Raw genomic sequence first — 21,471 nt, 5'->3', positions numbered from 1 at the left:
GCGCGGAGTGCGCGCGCGCAGCGGCACCGCCGTGAGGCGGCGGGGCGGAGGGCGCTGCCGGGAGGGCGGTGCGGGCCCTCGCGGCGCGAGGGGGGGCTCGGCCGGGGCTGGCGGGGCGGGGCGGGGCGGTGCCGTGCGGACTGTCTCCGCTGTCCCGCGACACTGCGGTGCCCGGCGGCGGCGGCGGCGGCGGCTGTCGAGGCGGGGCCCTGCGGCCGGCCCGCGGCGCTCCGGGCAGCCGAGGGAGGGCCTCCCCCGAGCGCTCTCCTGAAAGCCGTCGGCAGGGCGCAAGGTGAGGCGCGGGCCTTCCCTCTGAGCGGCTCCGGCGCGGCGGCGCCGTGCACGGGCCGTCGGTAGCGCCCGAAAGCGCCGCAGCTTTGTCTGTGAGCGACAGCGGATGGCTCGGGAGTTACGGAGGAAATGGCGGCTGCCGGGGAAGGCGATTCTGCAGCGCTGTGCGCGGGGACAGCGGGCCGCGCTGCGCCCTCGGCCGCTGGAAACTGCCGACTCCTGCGCCCTGTCCTTGCTGCGCGGGGGTGGTGCAGCGAGGCCCGGAGGTCTCGTAGCAGCATCGAGGCTCCTCAGTTTCTCGTAGTGGAAGGAAGTAGGCAGGTTTTCTCTGTACAGTCAGGAGATGATTTGCTGCTGCTTAGGCCGCTTAACAGCTTTAAAGAGAACGGTAATAAAACTGGGACGATCCTGAAGTTAAAATAGCCAGTATTTAAAGACCTCACCTATAACTACAGCAGCGTGCCGTACGCTGCCTGAAGGGGGCAATTACTTTGCCCTTATGTGTACGTGTGTGTTTATATATAGATACACACGTGTGTGTACGTACATACATTTATGTGTACGTGTGTTTGTTCATATGCATATGTATGAGGAGGCATATATAGAACTAAACGTGTCTATATATGTGGGTAAATATATATAAAACCCCACTTTCTTGTTTGTGGTTGCCTCTTAGGTGTGAAATTGTTCAGACTGAAGCAGTCAAATGACAGTCTGACGGTTTAGATGCTAACTCCGTTTGAATGGCATTGCTGCCTTTATCCATTGTAGGCACTTCCTTTTGGCTCTGTGCTGCCTTTTTCTCCAGAGGGCTGACCACGGTCCTCTAGCATGGGGGGGCACTGGCTGGAATGTATGTTTTAGGGGTTTTCCCTGACCTCAGTGGCACAACTGCTTGGCTGATGCTGAGATCTAAGCTGGTCCCGGCAGTCTTAAGTACTCGGAAAACATACATGGGGTGCCTCTTTTCTTTGGTTGTTGTAAGGAGAAGCAAATGCAATTTCAGGAGTGGTGCAGATTCTCATCTCCCTTTTAATATTCGCACTTTGACTTAAATGTGTTACTCAGTATGCAATGTTTGTTTTACATGAAAATCAGCTCAAATCTTTCATTGGCGATGCAAGCCTGTTGTTAGTATTACCCTGAAGTGTTGCCATCACTGGCGTTGCTGCCTAAGCGTGAAAGGTATCAGCAGTCTGAATTCAAATAAGAGATTCAGGCCTGGAAAGGAAAATTTATCTTGGACTGGTCATCGAACCTTACTGCTCACCTATGTTAGGCCTGCAGACAGGAATTTATTTAATCTGGTTTTATTTTAATGGTTATGCAAATTTCTACTCAATAGTACTGTAATAAACAAGTGCTCTCAATGCTGTATTCTTAAAAGGAATAAATCAACTGCTAACCCTTTTGTAAGATATAACTCATTAGAACATTTCAGCAAACTTATTATTATTTGAATAATTTCCCAGAACCTCTTTGGTACTGCATCATGATTAATATATTTTTTTTGGTCACTGATGACTTGCAAACCTACTTTTGTGGAGGTATAAGTGGGAGGAGGAAGAATGGTGAATACACGTGGGTTTAGTTGCTGAAAATCTTTATATAAAAGCATAAGATAATTTTCTTGCATGCTTTTGGTATAGTGGAAGTATTTGTCTTGGGTCTGTACTGTACTTACCTTCTGTTATTGCAAAGGATAGTGGAGGATGTGTCTCATAATAATGAATTAACATGAATAAAGAGTGACCAGTGTCTTTCACTGTTTGCCTCTGTAGGACTGTCCTAATATTTACATTTTACTATAGAACATTCTGAATAGGCAACCCTTGATTCTGTGCTCTGTTATTTTGTTTTTGCTGTCTCTACTTTCATCTGTTTAGGTAACCTTATAAGTTTGTTAGTGCAAGGCTTACCATTTTGCCTCTGTTACACCCAGCACAGCGGTGCCTCATCCTGGTTGTGTCCTTTGTGCGCTGTAGTATGTAGACATTAAATATTTAAAAAAAAAAAAAAACAACAACTTTTTAAATTCAGATCATATATATATCCCAATCCCATGTAGAAAGATATATTTGTTTGTAGCAAGTGGTTTATAAGTTTTTCACTTGGTGACTGGCCTCTGCAATGCCTACTTACTCCATTGTGTCTAGTATAGATGCAACAGCTAACAACTTTGAACAGCAAACATCTTAACGTAAATAAAAGTTCTGGAATAAGCTCTATCGCCAGTGCCCCCAAGCTAAATAGTTATTATGTGAGCTTGCACATTGTATTGCAAAATTGCAAATTGACTTAAATAAAAGTTCATATATGTTAATTCTAACTGATTCACAAACTCCTCATCTTGTTGCTGTGGATATTCTATGCTTTAAGTTGAAGATAAAAGCAATGCTTAAATGAGAAATTAGTCTCTGCAAAACATCTATTTTTTCCTGGAGAAAGTATCTTGTTTAAGGAAGTATGTATGATTTATGAAATAGGAGAGACTAACTGTTTTAACTTGTTTTTCAGATTTTTTTCTTTGAAAGTAGATAAAATGGCGACATTAATTCACACTTTAGCAGATCACAGCGATGATGTCAACTGCTGTGCCTTCTCACCATTGCTCTTGGCTACTTGTTCCTTGGACAAAACAGTTCGTATTTATTCTTTAAATGACTTTACTGAGCTTTCATACTCACCTTTGAAAGGTCATACATATGCTGTCCACTGCTGCTGCTTCTCCCCATCGGGACACATTTTAGCTTCGTGTTCAACGGATGGTACTACCATGGTTTGGGACACTCGCGATGGTCAGGTGCTGGCAGTGCTTGGGCAGCCCAGTGGCAGCCCGGTTAGAGTCTGCCGATTTTCCCCGGAGTCCACGTATCTGGTGTCAGGTGCAGCGGATGGGAGTGTAGTTCTTTGGAATATGCAGTCATTGAAAATGTACAGGTGAGTGCCAAATATCTTTTCACAACCTTTTTCTCAATGACAGAAATATAAGTGTTATTCTTTTAGTAGTATGCTGTAATGTGTACAGACTTGCAGACTTTACACCTCTGATTTATGTGACAAAGAAAAGGGAATAGGATGTTGAAGATCAAAAGATTATAAATAGAAGTGCCAAGTTTTGTTTTGTTTTTTTTAAGTTGATCAATGCAAACTCAAGAAGCTTGAATTAATTATGTTATTTTTCATCTAAATCCTGTTGTGTTTTGTCTTTTTAAATCCATTGATTTAACATGAAATCAGGATGCATTGCATATTGCATGCATCTGGTTTCTAAGCAGTTGATCAGCAAAATGTGGTATGTAATATACAGTTGGTCAGTGGAGCCTGACTGTGTTGTGTGCCTTAAATTGCATTATACACGGTCTTTTTAATTTAAGTATTTAATGATGTGGCTGTTTGAAGTCTAAGAAGGTCTTAGAAGCTTGATGTTGATCCAGCAACCAAAAAGGCTGGAAGGTATTACCATAACCTATATTATTTCAGGTTAAGAAGTTAATGGCAACAGAGAGGCGTATTAGAGTTCAATGAGTTAAGTATTAGAATCAACATTTCACCTGGGTTTCCAGAACATAACTGTTTGAAACAAAGCTGATGAGCATTTGTAGTGATGTTGCATAGTTAAGGGAATGAACCTTTGGGTGATCTTCATAATCCTTCTCTTTGTCGGTAAAGTCTTCAGGCCAGTTATTGTGATTTACACTTAGGCAAGACGTTATTTAAGTTGTAGAGCATCAATCGCTCAATATCTCTCTGAAATAGAAAAGAAGTTAAGAATTTAAAAGAATTTATGAGATGTTCCACTCTGGTCCTCAGGATAAGGGAGCAGCCACTTTTTTTGTTTGTTTTATGTTAAACCTCGGTCAGGCATGTTATGCTTTTGTGGCTTCTATCTGCCTTCTACAGCAAGGATTTAGATGTGAACTGATTTTTATTTTTTTTTCAGAATGATTGATTGTTGTTTTCTGATATCCTGTAAATCTAGAAACATGTCTATAAACAAGAATCCTAATGGATTCTTGCCACCTCTGGAACTGGAAGAGTTTCTTTAATTTTGGAAACTAGTTTTTGATTACATGTTTTTTTATCTTTAAGAAATATTGGGAATGTCATTTGTTATCATTCTGATATCTAAGGGTTTATCTATTTTGAGGTATTATTAGTGAAGAACTTTTTTATACAGAATGCTTGTTACTGAAGGGGAAAAAAATTAAAAAGTAACTTCCTTATAATTATATACTTTTAATATATGCAATGATGCATGTTTTAGACCTACAGCCTAAATTTCCTTCTCATTGGATGATTGATGTATAGTGACAATGTAGAAACTATATTGTTGTTTTGAGCTTAAATTATTCTGATTTGGTGTTTACATTGTAAGAGAACAAAAAAGAACATGAACATTGCTTTCCTGTTCACCTCACTTTAGTTTTACAAGTTCATTTCAAAGTGCTAACATGCCAACAGTGATCAACTTAGTTTTAATTGTATATATTTTGGGGATGTGTGTATATATATATATATATATATATATATATTCAGTTGATAAATTCCCTGAATGATTATTTGCATTTGTAATTGAAGGTACAAAAGTGCGCCTGTCCTGCTTTTTCTCTTAAAGTTGAGATCAATGTTACTTAGAAATTATCAATGTGCTTAAAAATTACATCAAGGGTTTTAGTTACTCATCAAATGTCACTCTGTGACCCTCTGCTTCTTTTGCAACATTTGAGTATGTTGATGCTAAATGAGAGCCTTTACCACACTATGGTGTCATTTTACTAAATATATGGATGGTAATTACAAGATAACCAGTTAGTCCTTATTAGCTGGACTGTTGTAATTGACTCTCCAAATTGTGAAGAAAATGGCAAGTTAAATCATCTTTATGAAGGGTGTGAACAAACTCTAAGCAAGTTAATTTATGTATGTTTCTTAAAGTGTTTGCCATTTCCTGTTCAGTAGCAAGAATACTGATATCTGACCTGAAAGTCATAAAAGCATACACATTTGTATCATTCACTTTATTTTACTGTTAAGTTTTCAGAGTGGCATCTGTAGCTTTTTCTGTGTGAAAGAATGAAAGTTTTAAAATCTGGGCTAAGGAAACAGAATTGTATATATGAAAAGGGCAAGCAGTGTAGTGTGTTTGCTAGTATGCTTAATGATCAAATTAAGGGAGTCAATAATTTTTTGGTTGTCCTAGGTCTGGTTAGAGAGAACCTCAGGCAAGTTTATGGACTTGTCGTCTGTAGCATTAAGTTTGACACCTCTGGCAGTAAATAAAATTTTTATCAGCAAGAGAGAATGTGCAGGTGTTCTACGAAATACCATGACAGAGTAAATAGGACTGAGATTTCTTGATGTATGACTATTGCTTATGTCTGTGACTTTTTTCCTAGGCTTAAAGATTCAGCTATGCACACGGGGTCTGATTTAGTATCTATTAAAAGGAGTGAGACACTTTCAATTGACTTGACATTACCGTCTGATAACCCAGAGGATGTTAGATTGACCCTGCTTCCTTCCTGATACATTTGCATATCTGCTAGGAATTTTTGTATATGATCAATTTTTACAAAGTACTTTGGCTGGCTTAGTTAAAGTACAGAAATCATATATTTTTAAATTTACCTTCTCTTGTCTATGAGTGATTTGAATTAACCCTATATCATAAATCACAAAGTATTCTACTCAGCTACAGCTAATCATAAATGTTAGTAGGTTTTCTGTTTTGGCTTTAAAATCAACAGAGGAATTGTGGGAGTTGTTTCCCCCCTGTTTTTACAGATGTGAGTCCATATTATGACTGCTGTATATTTATCATAGACTTTGAAACCTTATTCTGCCATAGATTTTTAACAGTGTATTTTGCCTGTCACGTGGTAAGTCCATTATATTTGTCTTTAGTTTGAAGCTCATTTTATCGCTCAACTAAAATTATTTTACCTTGGAGTGTCATCTCATGTTTTTCCTCCTGTAGTCAAAGAGCAGGCCCTGGTTCCTGCAACTCTCCTTATTGTGCATCTCATTGCAGAGCTGGAGAGAGTTTCTCTGCCCTCCGTTGCCAAGTTCTAAAATGCAGGGCTTAGAACAGTTTGGTGTATTGCATCAGATTGCATTTTAGAGATCAGTTCTTCAGAGCATTACTTCTAAACTCAAATACCATATACTCTTGCTTTTCAGATCTGGGAGTGTTAAAGATGGTTCTTTGGTGGCCTGTGCGTTTTCTCCGAATGGAAATTGCTTTGTCACTGGATCATCATGGGGTGATATAACCATTTGGGATGATACAATGAGATGCCTATATAATGAAAAAGCACATGATCTTGGTGTTACCTGCTGTGATATTTCTTCACAGCCAATTTCTGGTTAGTCACTTGACTCTTCAGGGGAGGAACATGGGAAAGAAAGAGTGATTCTATTTCTCTCTAGCTCTTATTTTCATTAGTGCTTGAGATAACAGATGACGTTGGGAGGAGCTGATGTTTCACAATATTCTGAGTACTCTTAAGTAAAAGTAGTTGTGAGGCTGATGACAAGGAATGTACTAGGTCAACAAAGTGATTAGCTTGCTTATGTTAGCTTTCAGTAGCTAATTATGCTGTCAGAGTTTTGAAAAATGTTTGGGCAACATCTGTAAGAGAAGCCTATCTGTCAGGGCTGACAAAGGTGTTAGAAGATGCAGTGCTTGATTACCATTACCACTTTACTTGTTCTTAGCATGCACCCCCAAGGTTAAAGCAGTGCAAAGAACTGTAAAAGCAATAAGCCGAATGCATGAGCTGTGGTGTGTGAATAGATTGTTTTCCTTCACCTGACTTGGAGGAGTCTGGGGGAGAAGTGAGCCCGGGATCTCATGTGTCCCACTAAGACGCAGTACTGTTCAGGTGTCTTACAGCTGTTTTAGCTGACCTTGTTTTATCAGCTGCATTTCATTTTTTTCTTTATGTGCTTCTCCATCATTGTGATGGGCAAGAACTTAGTTTTGTCTTTTGAGAATGAAATCTGATTTTCTAGTATGTACTTGGGTATTGAGATCAAAATCATAAAGCATGAGTAGTGCAGGTCTTTCTCAGGGCTGCAGTGCATAATCTGTTCATTTTTCATTCATGTCACATCTGTAGGGCTTTCTGTGGGACTGAAATAATTAAAACTTAGACCTCTTTATATATGAAAATATAGATACTAAAATTTCACTTTAAACTACTGGCTACCTCAGGGAAAGCTTTGCATTTGTGGACACAGGCTTTTAAATGTACGTAGTGACGCCAGCTTACTGCATGGTTGTGTGGGAATCCTGAGGAGTTGCATGTCTATGTCCCTAGCTAGTATAGTGGGAAGAAACATTTGTACAAACAAGAAGAACCTCTATTTGAAACATCCTGTAGAATTAAGTGCAGTACAGGAAAGTGTCATAATCAAGCAATCAAATATTGGCAACTTGGAAATTTTTGGAAATTCTGAAATTTACAAGTGTATGGAAAGCTGTAAGGTTAATTTGTATAATTTTTATCTGGAAAAAGTTTTTAATACAGAGTTATGAGATCTCATAGTCAACTGCTTTTATTGGAGGTAGGGAAATTGCACAGAAGTCTCACTGTCTGACTTAGCAAGAAGTGATGTAACTTGTCTTAACAGCCTTGTGCTTTCCATGTCGATTATGGAGACAGCATGGTCTGTGTAAAGGTATGTAGACTTCTGTTTACAGAGTACAGGTGAGCTGCTCTTTCAAAGGTACTGAGAGTTACAACCGAGCAGACACTGTGTGTTTAAGCGCTAAACACAGCAATAACAAAATAGTACATAGCAGGGAGAAGGCAGGAGAAGCAGTAGGAAGAAGACAGGACAGAAACATTTATTATTGAAATAATGTCTCCATCTTTCCTGGTGAAAACACTACCAAAAATCTTTCATTGTGGACTAAGAGTTGTATCTGAGAACAAAGGAAAACAATGAAGCAGATCGTAGTGTCATTTCCAGTGCTCCATTTCCTGGTGAAATTATTCTTGGGGCTTAAAAAAGTATGTCACTGGCCCTTCATGCTTCAGCCTATATGCACCAAGATAGAGAGAAATAGGGAAGAAAGCATAATCATTTTTAGTTTCATTTAAACCATAAGTTATTGAAAAACAACATTATTCCTTTTTTTTTTTTTTTTTTTGTATTGTTTAATCATCAAGGAGTGAAACTTCTGGGACTACTGGCAGATTTAACACATTATACAATACAAGCAGTGCTTATCTGGCACAATAAAATGTGACTTCAGATTGAGACTCTCTTTACATGCTTAATTTGGAGCAAAATTGGAGCCAGAGTGTCTGTATGCAGAGTGTCAGTGCTGCCCTCCTCCTGAATGAGCAAACTTCAGTGAAATTGCCTAGTGATTCTGGGTTAAAAAAAAAAAAAAAAAAAAAAAAAAGTAGATCTTGCTAAAAATGTTTAGTGTACCTTAGTGGAAGACAGTGTATTCCTCTTCTAAGGTATTCAAAGAGCTCTGCATGTACAGCACTGTAATACCCTATTAACAACTTGGCAACATGTAAAATGTGGCCAACTCTGTGCATTGTGACAGAATTCTCATTCTGTCCATTTTACCAAGAAATGTGCTTTTACAGTATGATAGCTAAGGCATGCTACTCATCTCAGTATGAACAAGCTCTTGCACTGTAAAATCCTAGCAAAAATGAGGCATTTTGATGTTTGACAGATTTGAAGCCAGCCCTAAAATCTGCCACAGCTGAAGTAGCTCTGATCGTTCCTGTGAACTACAAGTATGTATAAGAGAATTTTCTGTTGATAACCAGATGAAACTAAAACTACTCTTTATGTGGTGGAAAACAGAGGTGAAATCTCAGGGGTAATTTTATAAGATGCTTGACTGTAACTATTTTGACATTTCCAGTAACTACAAAGCTGGAAAGATGAGCACTTATTTAAGGTACTTGTATTATACTTACATTATTATGTTAGCATCTGATAGAGTTTTCTGATTTTCAGCCTTAAACCTGGTGATTCATGTAGGAGTTTTAAGACTGCTACTGGCAGAGGTAATGCCATTGAAGGAATGTTGTGGTGACTTGCGTCAGGCTGGTATGCCAGCTCACTGGAGTAGAAGAGCAGAAAGAATTTGGCTAAGAATAATAAAAAAAAATGTTAACAGACAGAAACAACACCTTTAGAATGGAACTTGATGATAATTCAGAAATGTTCATATCCATTCAATAGAGAGGGGAAAGCTATGAAACTATTGGTACTGTTGTATTTCATCTCATCATCATACTAATGCAAGTATTTCTCAAGAGTGGTTAGATAGACTGCAGTCATGAAACAGTTTATAAAAAATGAAACACTCAGCAGACAGAGGAACCAAACACATACCATCCAGAACATGTGAAATAGGAAAAACAGTAGTGCAGTTCTGGGCTTTATCTACTTGTTCAGGAAACAGTGTAACAGTGATATCTGTTTCTTACTTGCAAATGTTTTTAGAACCTCTGCAATTATTTTTATCAACACTTTTTAAAGTAGTACTGAGATTAAGGAGATTTACCAAATTGTGTATGAATGCTGATGTAATTTACTGATACACTTTGATTTTTGTTGCTTCTGATTCCCATTAATATATTTGAATTTTATCAGATGGTGAACATGGATCCATATACTTCCAGATGGCTTCTTGTGGTCAAGATAATAAGGTCAAAGTCTGGCTTATTTTGTTTGCAGGCTCCTTAGGTTTGTATTGTGGCTTTTTTTTTTTTTCATAATCAAATGTCTTAACTCTTTAGTGACAATTTACAACTAAGATCAAATTTATACTGCTACCATGGATTCACAGCCAAACTAACCACACGTTGAAAGTTTTCTTTTGATTGTTTTGCTGGAAAACAGCTAATGCATGCTGTGGTTTGTGAGATTGGGCCCTATAGCTTTTTATTTAGTAATCTCTTTAGCAATAATTATAAAAGTAAAGGTTAAAAAAAAAAAATCCTCCAATCCTTTCCACCTTAACGTCTTGATAAATGTTTGGTTTTAGTTAGTATTTTCACCTTTGGTAACCAGTATAATTTCTGCTGTGACCATCGGGCAGGTTGGTAGTTTGAAACCTCTTAATCTGCCAGGCCAGAGAAAGGTTTCATTTCATCGTTCAGTACATCTTGGCCTTTTGAGCAAGAGCTGAAGGAATGAAAATGGTGTTGGCTCTTCTAAAACTGCAATGTAAATGTGTGACTGTTACGTAGAGACCAAGCATATGGGCAAAACCATCTCCAGTGAGAATTTCTTGTCATCTCTTCTATATGGAAGTCTGTAAGGATGAATGTTGTATGTAGGGATACACAATTATCTAAAATACTGTTAGACATGGTAAGACTACAGAGTGAAGAGGTCAGAGAGGATGAACTTACGTTCTCTCTGTGATCCTTTATCCCCTTCTCTGTAGGCAGTATGTCACAGAGTCAGATCTTTTGAGGCAACTTTAGACTCCTGAAAGCATGTTGTTTTAATGCCTTGTCAAATATGTCCGTATGTAATAATTTACTTCTTGTATTTTCAGGTGTTGAATTAAGATACAAATGTACATTGAGTGGACATTCTGCCCCAGTTCTGGCTTGTGCATTTTCTTGTGATGGACAGATGTTAGTTTCAGGGTAAGCAGTATCTTGTACTTGTTGAAATTTCATGTAGGTGGCTGTCCAGTCTACACTTAAATATTGTAAAACAAAGTTCAAACGCGTTGCAGATTTCAAAATATATTTCCAGTAATTATGGCATCGTTCTTTGACCTCCAGAACTAATGAGGTGTCTTTCCAATTGGTTTGCATCTTGTGGGTGATTGAGTTTGAAATCTAAGATGTTGCAAGCTCTGTTCTCTGAGTATTATAATGAAATTCATTTTTTCTGTGTTTACGTGGCTTTTCTTGTATGTGGATACTCTAACATCTATTAAAAAATACGAATTTACATTGCAACCTTACCCTGTCTTTGGGACACCATTTACGGTTTTTCTTTTCCTTCTCACTCACATTTTTCGGGAAATTTTTAGAAACTTAAATACCTTGAAATTTTTGTCTTTGACAGATTTGATTGAAAGTAGCCATTGTTAAAAAGGTATTAATTGATCCATATTCATAGTATGGCAACATAGGCCTTTTTCCCTAAAAAGTGCATGATCAAGATATCTGTAGACCTGTTTTTTTGCTGCCAGCCCTGTACAGAATAATGGTTAAGACCCAGATTAATCGTGAACCATCAGATAGAGACTAATATGATTATTAGTCTTTGTCAGAGGGTGATAAGGGAGTTGCCAATCTCATTGCATGGTCAGTTGCTATTGTGTTTGAAAGACCCAGGGTGGTGGAGGTGAGGGGAAGATTCCTGATGAGTTAAAAAATGAAAATGTCATGCTCACCTCTGAGGAGGACAAGGCAGAGGACCCAGAGAGCTACAAGCCAGTCAGCCTAACTCCAGTCTCTGGGGAGGTTGTGGAGCAAATCCTGGCAGTGGCTTGGAAGCTGCTTCCAGGTGCAAATGTTTGGGAAAAGCAGCAGGAGCTGATCGAGGGCAAACTGATCCTGACTGACCTGACCACCTTCTGCGATGAGGCAACCGGCTGCATGGCCAAGGAGAGAACAGCTGTGCTGTACGCCTTGGCTTTATCAAGCCCTTCGGCGTGGTCTCCCATCGAAGTCTTACACCCAGACTGGGGACGTGTAGGTCAGGTAAGTGGATGGTAGGATGAGTGGAAAAGTTACTGGACTGTCAGGCTGAAACAGTTGTCATGGTGAGCAGTGCAAAGTGAAACTGGCAGCTGGTTGCTAGTGGTTTTCCTCAGGGATCAAGCTGTTGAAAGAAGGAATTTTAAATAAGGTAGATATCATCATTTATGGTTTTATGAGTATGAATGACCACATGCTTTTATTCTGCACTCTATGAAGAAAAGTGCTTGATCACTTCTAAACTGTCCCACTGGCAACTTAATCTAACAAATCAAAGGATTCTTCTCTAAATTTTAATCATCTTTATTTTATGAAGATATTTTAAACTGAAATGGGGAAGCTGATGTCTTGTGAAGGAAAAAGAAAGGACCACAACAGCAAATAAACGGAAAACTATGCAAAACACAGAAGACAATAGCTTGAATATAGAATATAGGGTCTTCTTCAGTATTTGAAGGTCATTCTGAATGCCTTAAGTTATTTTATTTTCCATTAGATATGTGGATTATTGTTTTAGATTACATTGTCATAATTGAAATATCTATCCCATTCAGCCTTTAAGTGAATACTGCTGTCGTGGTAAATAACTATGCAATTTGTATTTCATTAAATATTTTGTGATTGATTGCATTGCATAACTATATTTTATGGATCACACTGCAGTACTTCCTCTAGTTTGATTTGGAAATGAAAAGGTTTCAAAATTAAATAGAAGTGCTGAGAGTAGGTAATGGATAGCCAGATTCTGTGCATGATGCAGAGAAATGTCTGCATTACAGATACTTCTGGCAAAGGCCTATTTGTACCTTACATACAAACATAATTTTGTTTGTAGGGCCAGTATTGTTGGCCAGTTCACATAAAATTTGTACAAGCCCTCTGCAGCAGAAATTCTTATGGAAGTGCGAAATTTTGTGTTTTATGTATTAATTTTTATATCATGCTATAGGTGTAGCTAACCAGTGTCATTGTCTTAAGCTGGACATGGGTGGAAAGGGTTTAAGTAGCTTAGCTTTCCATAAATTTCTGTTATGAGCTCTGTTAAGAGCTGTGTTCACTGTTCTTACTTTACTTGTGGAAGAGGTTTTTTTGTTTTGTTTTTTCCCTTCTTTTCTTTGTTTTTTCCCTTCTTAATTAGGCAGCTTGTTTCTTTATGGCTCTGTGCACCACTGTAATGTCGATGTGTTTTTTTTTTAAAAGGTCTGTGGACAAGTGTGTCATAATATATGAAACTGTAAGTATAGCATAGTGCAAGATCATTCTTTGTTGTGTTGTCTTGAAATATCAGTGCTGTTTCTCCAATGTCTTACTAAGATAAAGAATGTTAAAGAATAGGAATTATATAAACCCAAAATATTTACTGTGTTGTGTTGGTTTTTTTGTTTGTTTTTGAGAAAAGTAAGTTTGAGGATCTTGAGAATCGATCAATCTCTCTCATTCTTTATTTATATCTCTTTGAGGGTTTTATTATTTTATTTCTCTACAGTGCTCTACAAGACAGTATTATTCAGTGGACTCCATGCTTTTTTGTTCTTCGTGTTGAGGTAGAAGGGGGTTTGTTAATCTCAAATTTCATCCAAAGCAAGAATGACAGTACCTTTTGACCTAAAATCAGGAATAGTGATCACTGAAATCCTTTAATTAATTATATATAAAGCACACATAAAACAGAAGCATGATAAAGAATTCAAGAAAAATACATTAAATACTAATGTCCTTTCTTAAAAATATACTCTTCAGGTATTTTGTGTAATGCTATTATTAGATCCTTTGAAGTTCACCTGTAAGTGGTATTTACATTTAGTACTTTACTAAAAGTACTTTAGTAAAGTTTAGTTTAGTTTAGTTTACTTTACTAGTTTACTTTTACTAGTTTAGTTTACTTTAGAACAAACTTTAAGCTTCTTCAGCTTGCTCTGCATTTTCTGTTGTATTGATATAATTTTTCAATTAGGGTTTTTGAAGGGTGGCCTTTTTCCAGTGAATTGAACAGGGGACTAGGAACAGGAAAGTCAAGTTACATATCTGACTTTGCTGCCAATCAGCTTTGGCAAGGTTGTATAACTTCTCTGAAGGTAACTTCTGTCATATTACAAGAATAATATTTCTTTTTGGAATATTTGAAAGTAGTTATACAAATGAGTAATTTTTTTTAATCTTCAAGATTTAAAATCACAGATATTCTTTTTTTTTGCAGAATACTGGCAATATACTTCATACTTTGTCTCAGCATACCAGGTATGAATTCAGTATGATTATTCTGTTTTACTATTAATAAATAAAAGAAATTAAATCCTTTTCATGTTAATTTTCACACATTTGTTTTTTATTTGTAGATATGTTACAACTTGTGTTTTTGCACCATGTACTGCCTTACTTGCCACAGGTTCAATGGATAAAACCGTGAACATATGGCAATTTGACAGTAAGCAACCCTGTGCAGGTTAGTGTTTGGAGTATCTTTAATACGTTCTTTAAACTTAAAGCAAAGTATTGTTGAACATCTCCTGAAGATGCAAAGATCCCACTTTTACTTACATGCAGTTAGTGTGTAACCTAAGAACTACGTGGCACAATATTTATTTTTTCTCTGAATTGATCTTATTAATATACAAGGTATATTCTCTCTCTTTCTCTCTCTCTCATATGTTAGAAGTATATTATCTTCATTCATCTTTTCTGATACTCTCCATTTCTTACTCTCTTAAATGACAGTATTTAAGACATGGGTGTTACAGAGACTGAAAGACTTCTTGGGCAAGTATAATTGACAGTGAGTTAAAGAGAAAATATGCTAATTGCAAGCATACTTGTCAACAAGTACAGCTTGCCAGTTGTTACAGATGAAGAAACACGATAACTAACTAATGTTACAAAATAGATGAGCATCTGAAGTATGCGGGGCAAAGATACGTAGATCTTTGTTCAATACACAAAAGTCTGGAGTTTGGTCTGCTTTTATAAGGAGGTATGAGACTTGGTTTCTGTGATTGCTGATGCTTTTCAATATTTTTAGTTCAACTTCGACAGAAATGTAAGCACACGTGAGTTCACAATCCTCTAAACTTTGGAAGTCAATGATAGAAGATAAACCCAAGTGATTGTCCCCCATTGAAAGAATGTCTATTGAGCATCTCTTTTATCACATGCTGGAGAATGTACAGTAGTGAGAGCACTTGGAAAATGTTCATTACTGCCATAGTTCCTAGCACTGTTTTTTTAATTGTTGTTTTGTTTTGTTTACCATCTTTTATCTTTCCTTTACAAAGGAAATACTGTAGAAAATGAATCTGAGGTGGCTGTTCAGAACTGGTCAGAGGATGATGTTTCAGCCTGGCTTTGTGCACAGGGCTTAACAGACCTTGTTGGGCTTTTCAAACGGAATAACATTGATGGCAAAGAACTCCTGCATCTTACAAAGGAAAGTCTGACTAATGAATTAAAAATTGGTAAGAATGTGGAAATTCAAGTAGTTTGTAATCTTGTGAGTATGTATGAAATTATGGAGTGAAAGTGAGTTACGTGTTCCATGCATGGATATGTTTTCCCTGAACTGCGTTTTTTTTTTTTTTTTTTACTGTAGCTAATCAAAAACAAAAAACAAACCTAATGTCACATTATTCAAAGTACTCTTTCTTTGTGTTTGCTTATTCCTAGAGAAAAAAAAAAGCACATCCACCAACAATGCCATGTTAAGTGGTCTTACCTGCTTTTGTTTCTGATTTTTAGACTCGATATCAAGCTGTGGGAAAGTAATTTCAGGTTTTGTACACACTTAATGATTCTGACTTTGGTAAATAGGGTTCTCCATAGTTTTTACGGTCAGTCGGTAAAAGTGCTATGTTTATAATACTATGTGGTCAACTACCTTGAATTTAACAGTGAAATTCTTCAGAGTGCAGTTAGCATAATAGAAAAATACATGGTATGTTTAGTTTTTACTTACTATGGAGATAAAGCATTAGACGTTCACATTTAGTAAGGATTGAGCAAAGCTTTCCAAGCTCAGACACTTTGTAATTCATCAGGCATCCTTTTATTTAATATGTTGTGCTGTCACTATTGCAAAACTGTAGTTAAATCTTAGAAGGAATCACAGGGAAATGCCATATTCTGAAATAAGAAACTTCGGTATGGTGAACTACACAGGAACTTTCAAAATGTAAGTTCTCTATTCACTGTAGCTAGATTTAGGTGTAAATTAGATGTTGGCATGTTTGCCAAAGTGAAATCAAGTATAACAAAAAGCTGAATGAGACAAGAAACATTTTTAAAAATACATTTTTATTTTTACAAGTTAGCATTCTTCCTCGTAGGCAGACTGCTCCCCTCCATTATTAATTGTTTTGTGTGTGCATGTGCGTGGTGTTGGTATGTATCTGATCATAGTATTTCTGTGCATCAACTAGCCTTGTTAAATTAGAGAAATCAATAGAGATTCTGGGAATCTGTCATGAATTGCCACCCATGAAAGACATGTAGCTCTTCGTTTCTGTATACATTTTCCTTAACATCGGAGTAGCTTAAAATTCTGTTGCACCAATCACCAGCTGAGGCTAATCAGATAATGCTGACTAGAGACACTGATGTATCTTTATTCTATCTGCTCATTCACAAATGAGTGCCTGTGGACTAATCAGTCTGAAAGAAAACAAGGCAGCACAGCACAACTGTAATTGTGCTTTTAGTTGTATTTTAGATTAGAGAAAGATGGAAAAAAGCTGCAATGTAATTAAAAAAAATCTTAACAAACACAAGCTCAGGCATTCTTCAGTTGTCCCTTTGTAAGACATAGGACAACAATGTTGTACAGCAGGTTTAGGGTATTGTAATGGAGAGATGTAAATGACTTTTTATGACAAAAGCTAAACTGAAGGCTAAAGAAAATCTTATAGATTATAGTTGTTCTCAAATTGTATGTCCTTACATTTAGCTTGACTGCAAGAGCACACCAGTCTCGTGAACTCAGGAAAAAAGCAATCAGTTCCTGTAATGTTAATTGTATTCAGTTTTTTAATCTGTAATTATTTTTTTAATCCCTGCAAACATAGTCACTTTACCAATAGTGTTGCTTTGCAGCACATCAGGCATTTAGAGAGATGACTGTCATTTGTGGCTTCTAATTCATTCTTTACACTGTGCTGGCTACTTTTATTTTGGATCTTTCCATTATATGACTTGTGTTAAATTTAAAACAATAATTATATCAGTTTAAATGTTTTAAGCTTTTAAAGCTGTGTTGATACTCTAAAAGATTTTTTCTAAAGTAACATTAAAAGTTATTTTAAGATATTTTTTTTTTTTTACGAATCTTTTTCAGGACTCTTCTGGCAAGGTGTTTTGTTGGTGATGTTTTTTTTTTAATCTGGTACCTTTGGAAAGTACACGCTCATTGTGGCATGGTACAGTAGGCGAAAGACAGCTAAGCAGTGAATGGGTACGATACTTGTCATGCAGCAGAAATAAGCTTAGCTAGGAGACTGACAGAATATCTGGGACCAAAGGGTTTGTCAGAAGGGTAATTCTGCAGACACAAACTGTTTATGAAAATAAAGAATGGAACACCTACAGCTGATATTTGGTTTTGGTCTTGGTGCTGCATGCTTTCATTTCATAAATCGGCACTCATGACTATCACTTATAATAAAGGTGAATATGTGATCCAACTATGCGTCAGCGAAGATACTGTTCTGCCAGGTAACTGTGGCTTTGCAGCAGTGTTGCATTCGCATTTGTTCTACCATTTGTTTTCATTGCTCCACAGAATTGTTGCAGGCCAGCAGCAGGCTGCTGTTAAGCTGGTTGTAGGGTGTCTGGGTGTCTGCGGACTTTCCCATATGGGGGGGTGGGGAGGAGCTGTGTCTCCTGTGGCACAACAGCCACCAAGTGCAAGACCTGACCTCTTTGCGTGACATTGCAGTGTGTTCACTTCATGTACATACAACTTTTCAGAGTCTCTAGGCCTGCGCAGTAAAATCCTTCAGAAAACTGAAGAACTGAAGATGAAAATGGTCTCTGTTTCTGTTGCTATCCCTGATGAGTTCTTATGTCCTATAACTCGGGAGCTTATGAAGGAACCTGTCATTGCAGCAGGTATGTCGTTGATGAATATTGAACAAAATGAATATGGATGTGGGAACACAAAAAAATAGGCCTATCTGATCAGTTGTAGAAAGATAAATTGGTCTAAGTACCTATTACAACAAAAATAGGACTATGGTAAATGGTAAAATTGCATCACTAATACAGAGGAAAAAATTGTTGTGCAGTTCCCGTAGTATCAACTTTACTGATGAAGCAGTATACATTTTTTTTTTTTAATGGTCCTTTCTTTTTGTGCCTCTGCAAGTTTGTAGTTAAAAGCCGAATTACAGAGTCATCTTGGTAAATGCACAATGGAATTGTGCATATGGGGGGGGGGGGGAACAACAACAAAAAATTGGCTCATTACTAATTTAGCACACCATGTATATAGCACTTAGAAGTTTGTACAGAAGGAGGTTTGTTTAGGTGCGACAAGATTCTGGAGTGAGAGTTGCAAGAAGCAGCATATGTTACGTAGTTATGAAAAGCTAATGTTTTGTAGTTCTAATCTTGGGGTGGAGGAGTATCATCAAAAGACCATTATATTGTTGATGATCTGTAAACAGTAACTTCATAGCTTTGAGATACCAGGCCAGACTTGTCAGAGTCTAATCATTCAGTACCTGAAAATGTTTGCTGATTACTAGAGTGAGAAGCATTGCACTTACTAGGGCTTGAGCCTCAAAGCAGTAGCAGTAGGGGGATAGTCTTCTGTCATTTTGAAATAAGGCTATATCGTTTTAGAGTAGGATAGTTTAGCTGAAAAACACTGCCAGTGACTATTCACAGATTTATTACAAAATCAAATAGGCATTTTTAAGCGAAGTCACTGACCTTTCAAAATAAAATGGTCACAGTGTATGTAATCCATTATAATACGTTACTAATAAATATTGCCTTGCTACCATTCAGTATTTGTGTATTACGCTGCTGTCCTGAAAAGTGGTATTCCTGTGCATTTTAGAACACAGGGCAGGCATATACTGGGGGTTCCTCACACTGCTCTGTTATAGAAGTTAAAAAAAATGAGGAATTCCAGAAGTGTTCCACTTTGCAGCAGGAAAAATGACACTTTGTGGCAAGATGACAGGTGAGGGAAAGTATAGGATTTGGTGTTAGGCATGTCCGTATTCACTAGCTGCTTCATGGTTCTACGTTATCGAACTGAAGTTTTACTAGTATAAACACAGCTGACTTTAGAGATGTGGGCACATTTGCAGGTTCAAATTAATTAGAGGAATTTAGCTGTTTCTGAGATTAGAAAGTAAGTGCAGTGAGTTAGGAATTTTATTTAGTTCAGTAAGCTAAGAGTTAAGTAAAACTTCTTTTATGCTTCTGCTCGATGTAAAATTTGAAGAAAAATAAAAGGCAGAATTCCAACCTACATAGTGCGTTACCAAATTGACCAGCCTAAATAAGATTTTTCCATGGTAAGTGGCTCATATTCAGTAAAAAAGAAGGAAAGACTATGGTGCAGCCTAGTGTTAGGGAGTAAGCTCCCCACTCTAAGGGAGTAAGCGTGTAGCTGTAAGTTAGGCTTGTTTAGGTACTGACAGGAAGAGCTGAAGGCCTGAAGCCAGACAGGTGCCCAGGGCTAAGTGGGGACCCAGCTCAGGGCTGTAGGGCTTGGGTCTGGCTGAGGGCTAATGCTTGGTGTTCACTGCTGAGCATTGCACAGCAGCAGCAGTCCTTGGTTGGGTTAGTTATTAGATATTACTGAGCTTTTATTTATTACCTATCACTTAAGCTGAAATAAATTCTAATACTTTCAGAATGTATTTTGGTGCTATGCAGAAGCATAGACAGAAACTGATTTCAATTTCAGACTGAACTGTTTCTATTCACTTTCAGCTTTCTCTTTTTGTCTAGAAAGGATTCCTTAAATGAAAAGCATTTGTAAAAAAGTTACTCAAGAGCTTTAGAGCCAGCTAATTGGAAGTATTTAAAGTGTGATTAAATCTAACAGTTTTATTATCCAAAGGAGCGCAGTAATTTTAATACCATTGTGCCATTTATGCAATTTGGTAAAGCACAGTTTATTTATTTATTTTTAATTATTATTTTAAGTAATGTCACTGTTTCAATGCTTTTTATACATGAAAGGCTACAGGCACAGGGGACTTGGCTAAGAGCTCTGATGATTCCTTTGACAGCCTTGTGATTAACTTTGTAAAACACTTCTAAAGCATATTTTAAGGTGTAATTAGTGATGGGAATAATTCAGCTGAGACGTCTTGGTTTTTTCAGTTATCAAAACCTCACAGATATATATAACTTATCACTACAAAATAATGCTTATTAGTCTAGAATTACTTACAGAATCATGTAGTTTTAAGCTAGGATTTTAAAAGTTGATTTAATAGGTAATATTTAAAGCTGACTGCCTATAGTAAAAATAAGTAAATAAATATCAGCTCTGGAGACCTAGTACAAATACCTGTTACTGGCATGCCTCTGCTGATAGTAGATGTGAGGCAAAGCTCCATGCAAACTGAAATTACCACAGTAGCAAAACATAAGCGTACAGGTAGAGCTAACTAAAAGAGAGCTATCTGTATTTCATGTGTCCTGGGTCATCCCTACCCTATACTTCCTGCAAGTAACTCGGTACAGCTGTATAAAAAGTGTTACTTTAATAAACTTAACCATATGATTGTTCTACAACTCAATTTTCCTGTTTGGACATACTGGTTCACTTCCATCACTTACTTAAATATGTAAAATATGTATGGTGTAACACAGCACCCAAGCACCTGTAATATAAACTTCTGATGATGGATTCTTTGCAGATGGCTATTCCTATGAAAAGGAGGCAATGGAAAATTGGATCAGTAATAAAAGACGATCTAGTCCCATGACAAATCTTCCTCTTCACTCTCTTATGCTTACACCAAATAGGACCCTGAAAATGGCTATCAGTCGCTGGCTAGAGACTCAGCAAAAATATGGTGAAACCACTTAAGTTTTGAAGTTGTTTATTAAAATGAAATGAAATTGTATGTAGCTAACAGAAATAATTGCGTCAGAAACAATGGGAAATAAAGTTTAATTCTGTTTTACTCTAGCTGTCATTTCAATCTTTATACTAAGAAAAGTGTGTCTTAATTGGTGGAAGCTGCTAAAAAATTACTGATATTTTTTTTAAGTTACTGATAATTTTACTTTGTAGTATTTCTGTTTAAGAAATCAAACATTCAGATTCACAGTTTTTCAAATAAAGTTTTCTTAAAATTTTCACTACATTTATGAGGCTTTGAGTCTTCATTTTGCAAAGTTAGTCTCTTCCAAAAGTTAAGAAATACCAAAGTATGTAATTTGTATTTCTTTTTCTAATAAAAAAAAAGTGCCATCTCTGTTCCCTATTACTGAACATGCATTTGGA

At 37.2% G+C, this 21,471-nt stretch overlaps 1 protein-coding gene across 5 annotated transcripts; it reads left to right on the top strand.

Annotated features, from left to right (window-relative positions):
- The first annotated feature begins 116 nt into the window (after positions 1-116).
- On the top strand, positions 117-21,327 carry WDSUB1 (WD repeat, sterile alpha motif and U-box domain containing 1). 5 transcript variants are annotated; one of them, XM_040562588.1, is made up of 11 exons: positions 156-292; positions 2,809-3,231; positions 6,475-6,659; positions 9,931-10,023; positions 10,844-10,937; positions 13,492-13,549; positions 14,203-14,243; positions 14,342-14,448; positions 15,275-15,454; positions 17,958-18,098; positions 20,879-21,327. In XM_040562588.1, the coding sequence occupies exons 2-11, from the start codon at positions 2,834-2,836 to the stop codon at positions 21,049-21,051; spliced, it is 1,470 nt and encodes a 489-aa protein (XP_040418522.1). In that variant the 5' UTR covers positions 156-292; positions 2,809-2,833; the 3' UTR covers positions 21,052-21,327. The 5 variants fall into 5 exon arrangements, with proteins under 5 accessions (XP_040418520.1, XP_040418521.1, XP_040418524.1 ...); XM_040562589.1 differs by lacking the exon at positions 13,492-13,549 and adding an exon at positions 13,206-13,239; XM_040562586.1 differs by having other exon boundaries at positions 117-3,231.
- The last annotated feature ends 144 nt before the right edge of the window (positions 21,328-21,471 follow it).

Source organism: Cygnus olor, chromosome 6 (genome assembly GCF_009769625.2).
Source record: "Cygnus olor isolate bCygOlo1 chromosome 6, bCygOlo1.pri.v2, whole genome shotgun sequence".
NCBI classification, from domain to species: Eukaryota; Metazoa; Chordata; class Aves; order Anseriformes; family Anatidae; genus Cygnus; species Cygnus olor.
This window is presented reverse-complemented; position numbering and strand designations above follow the sequence as displayed.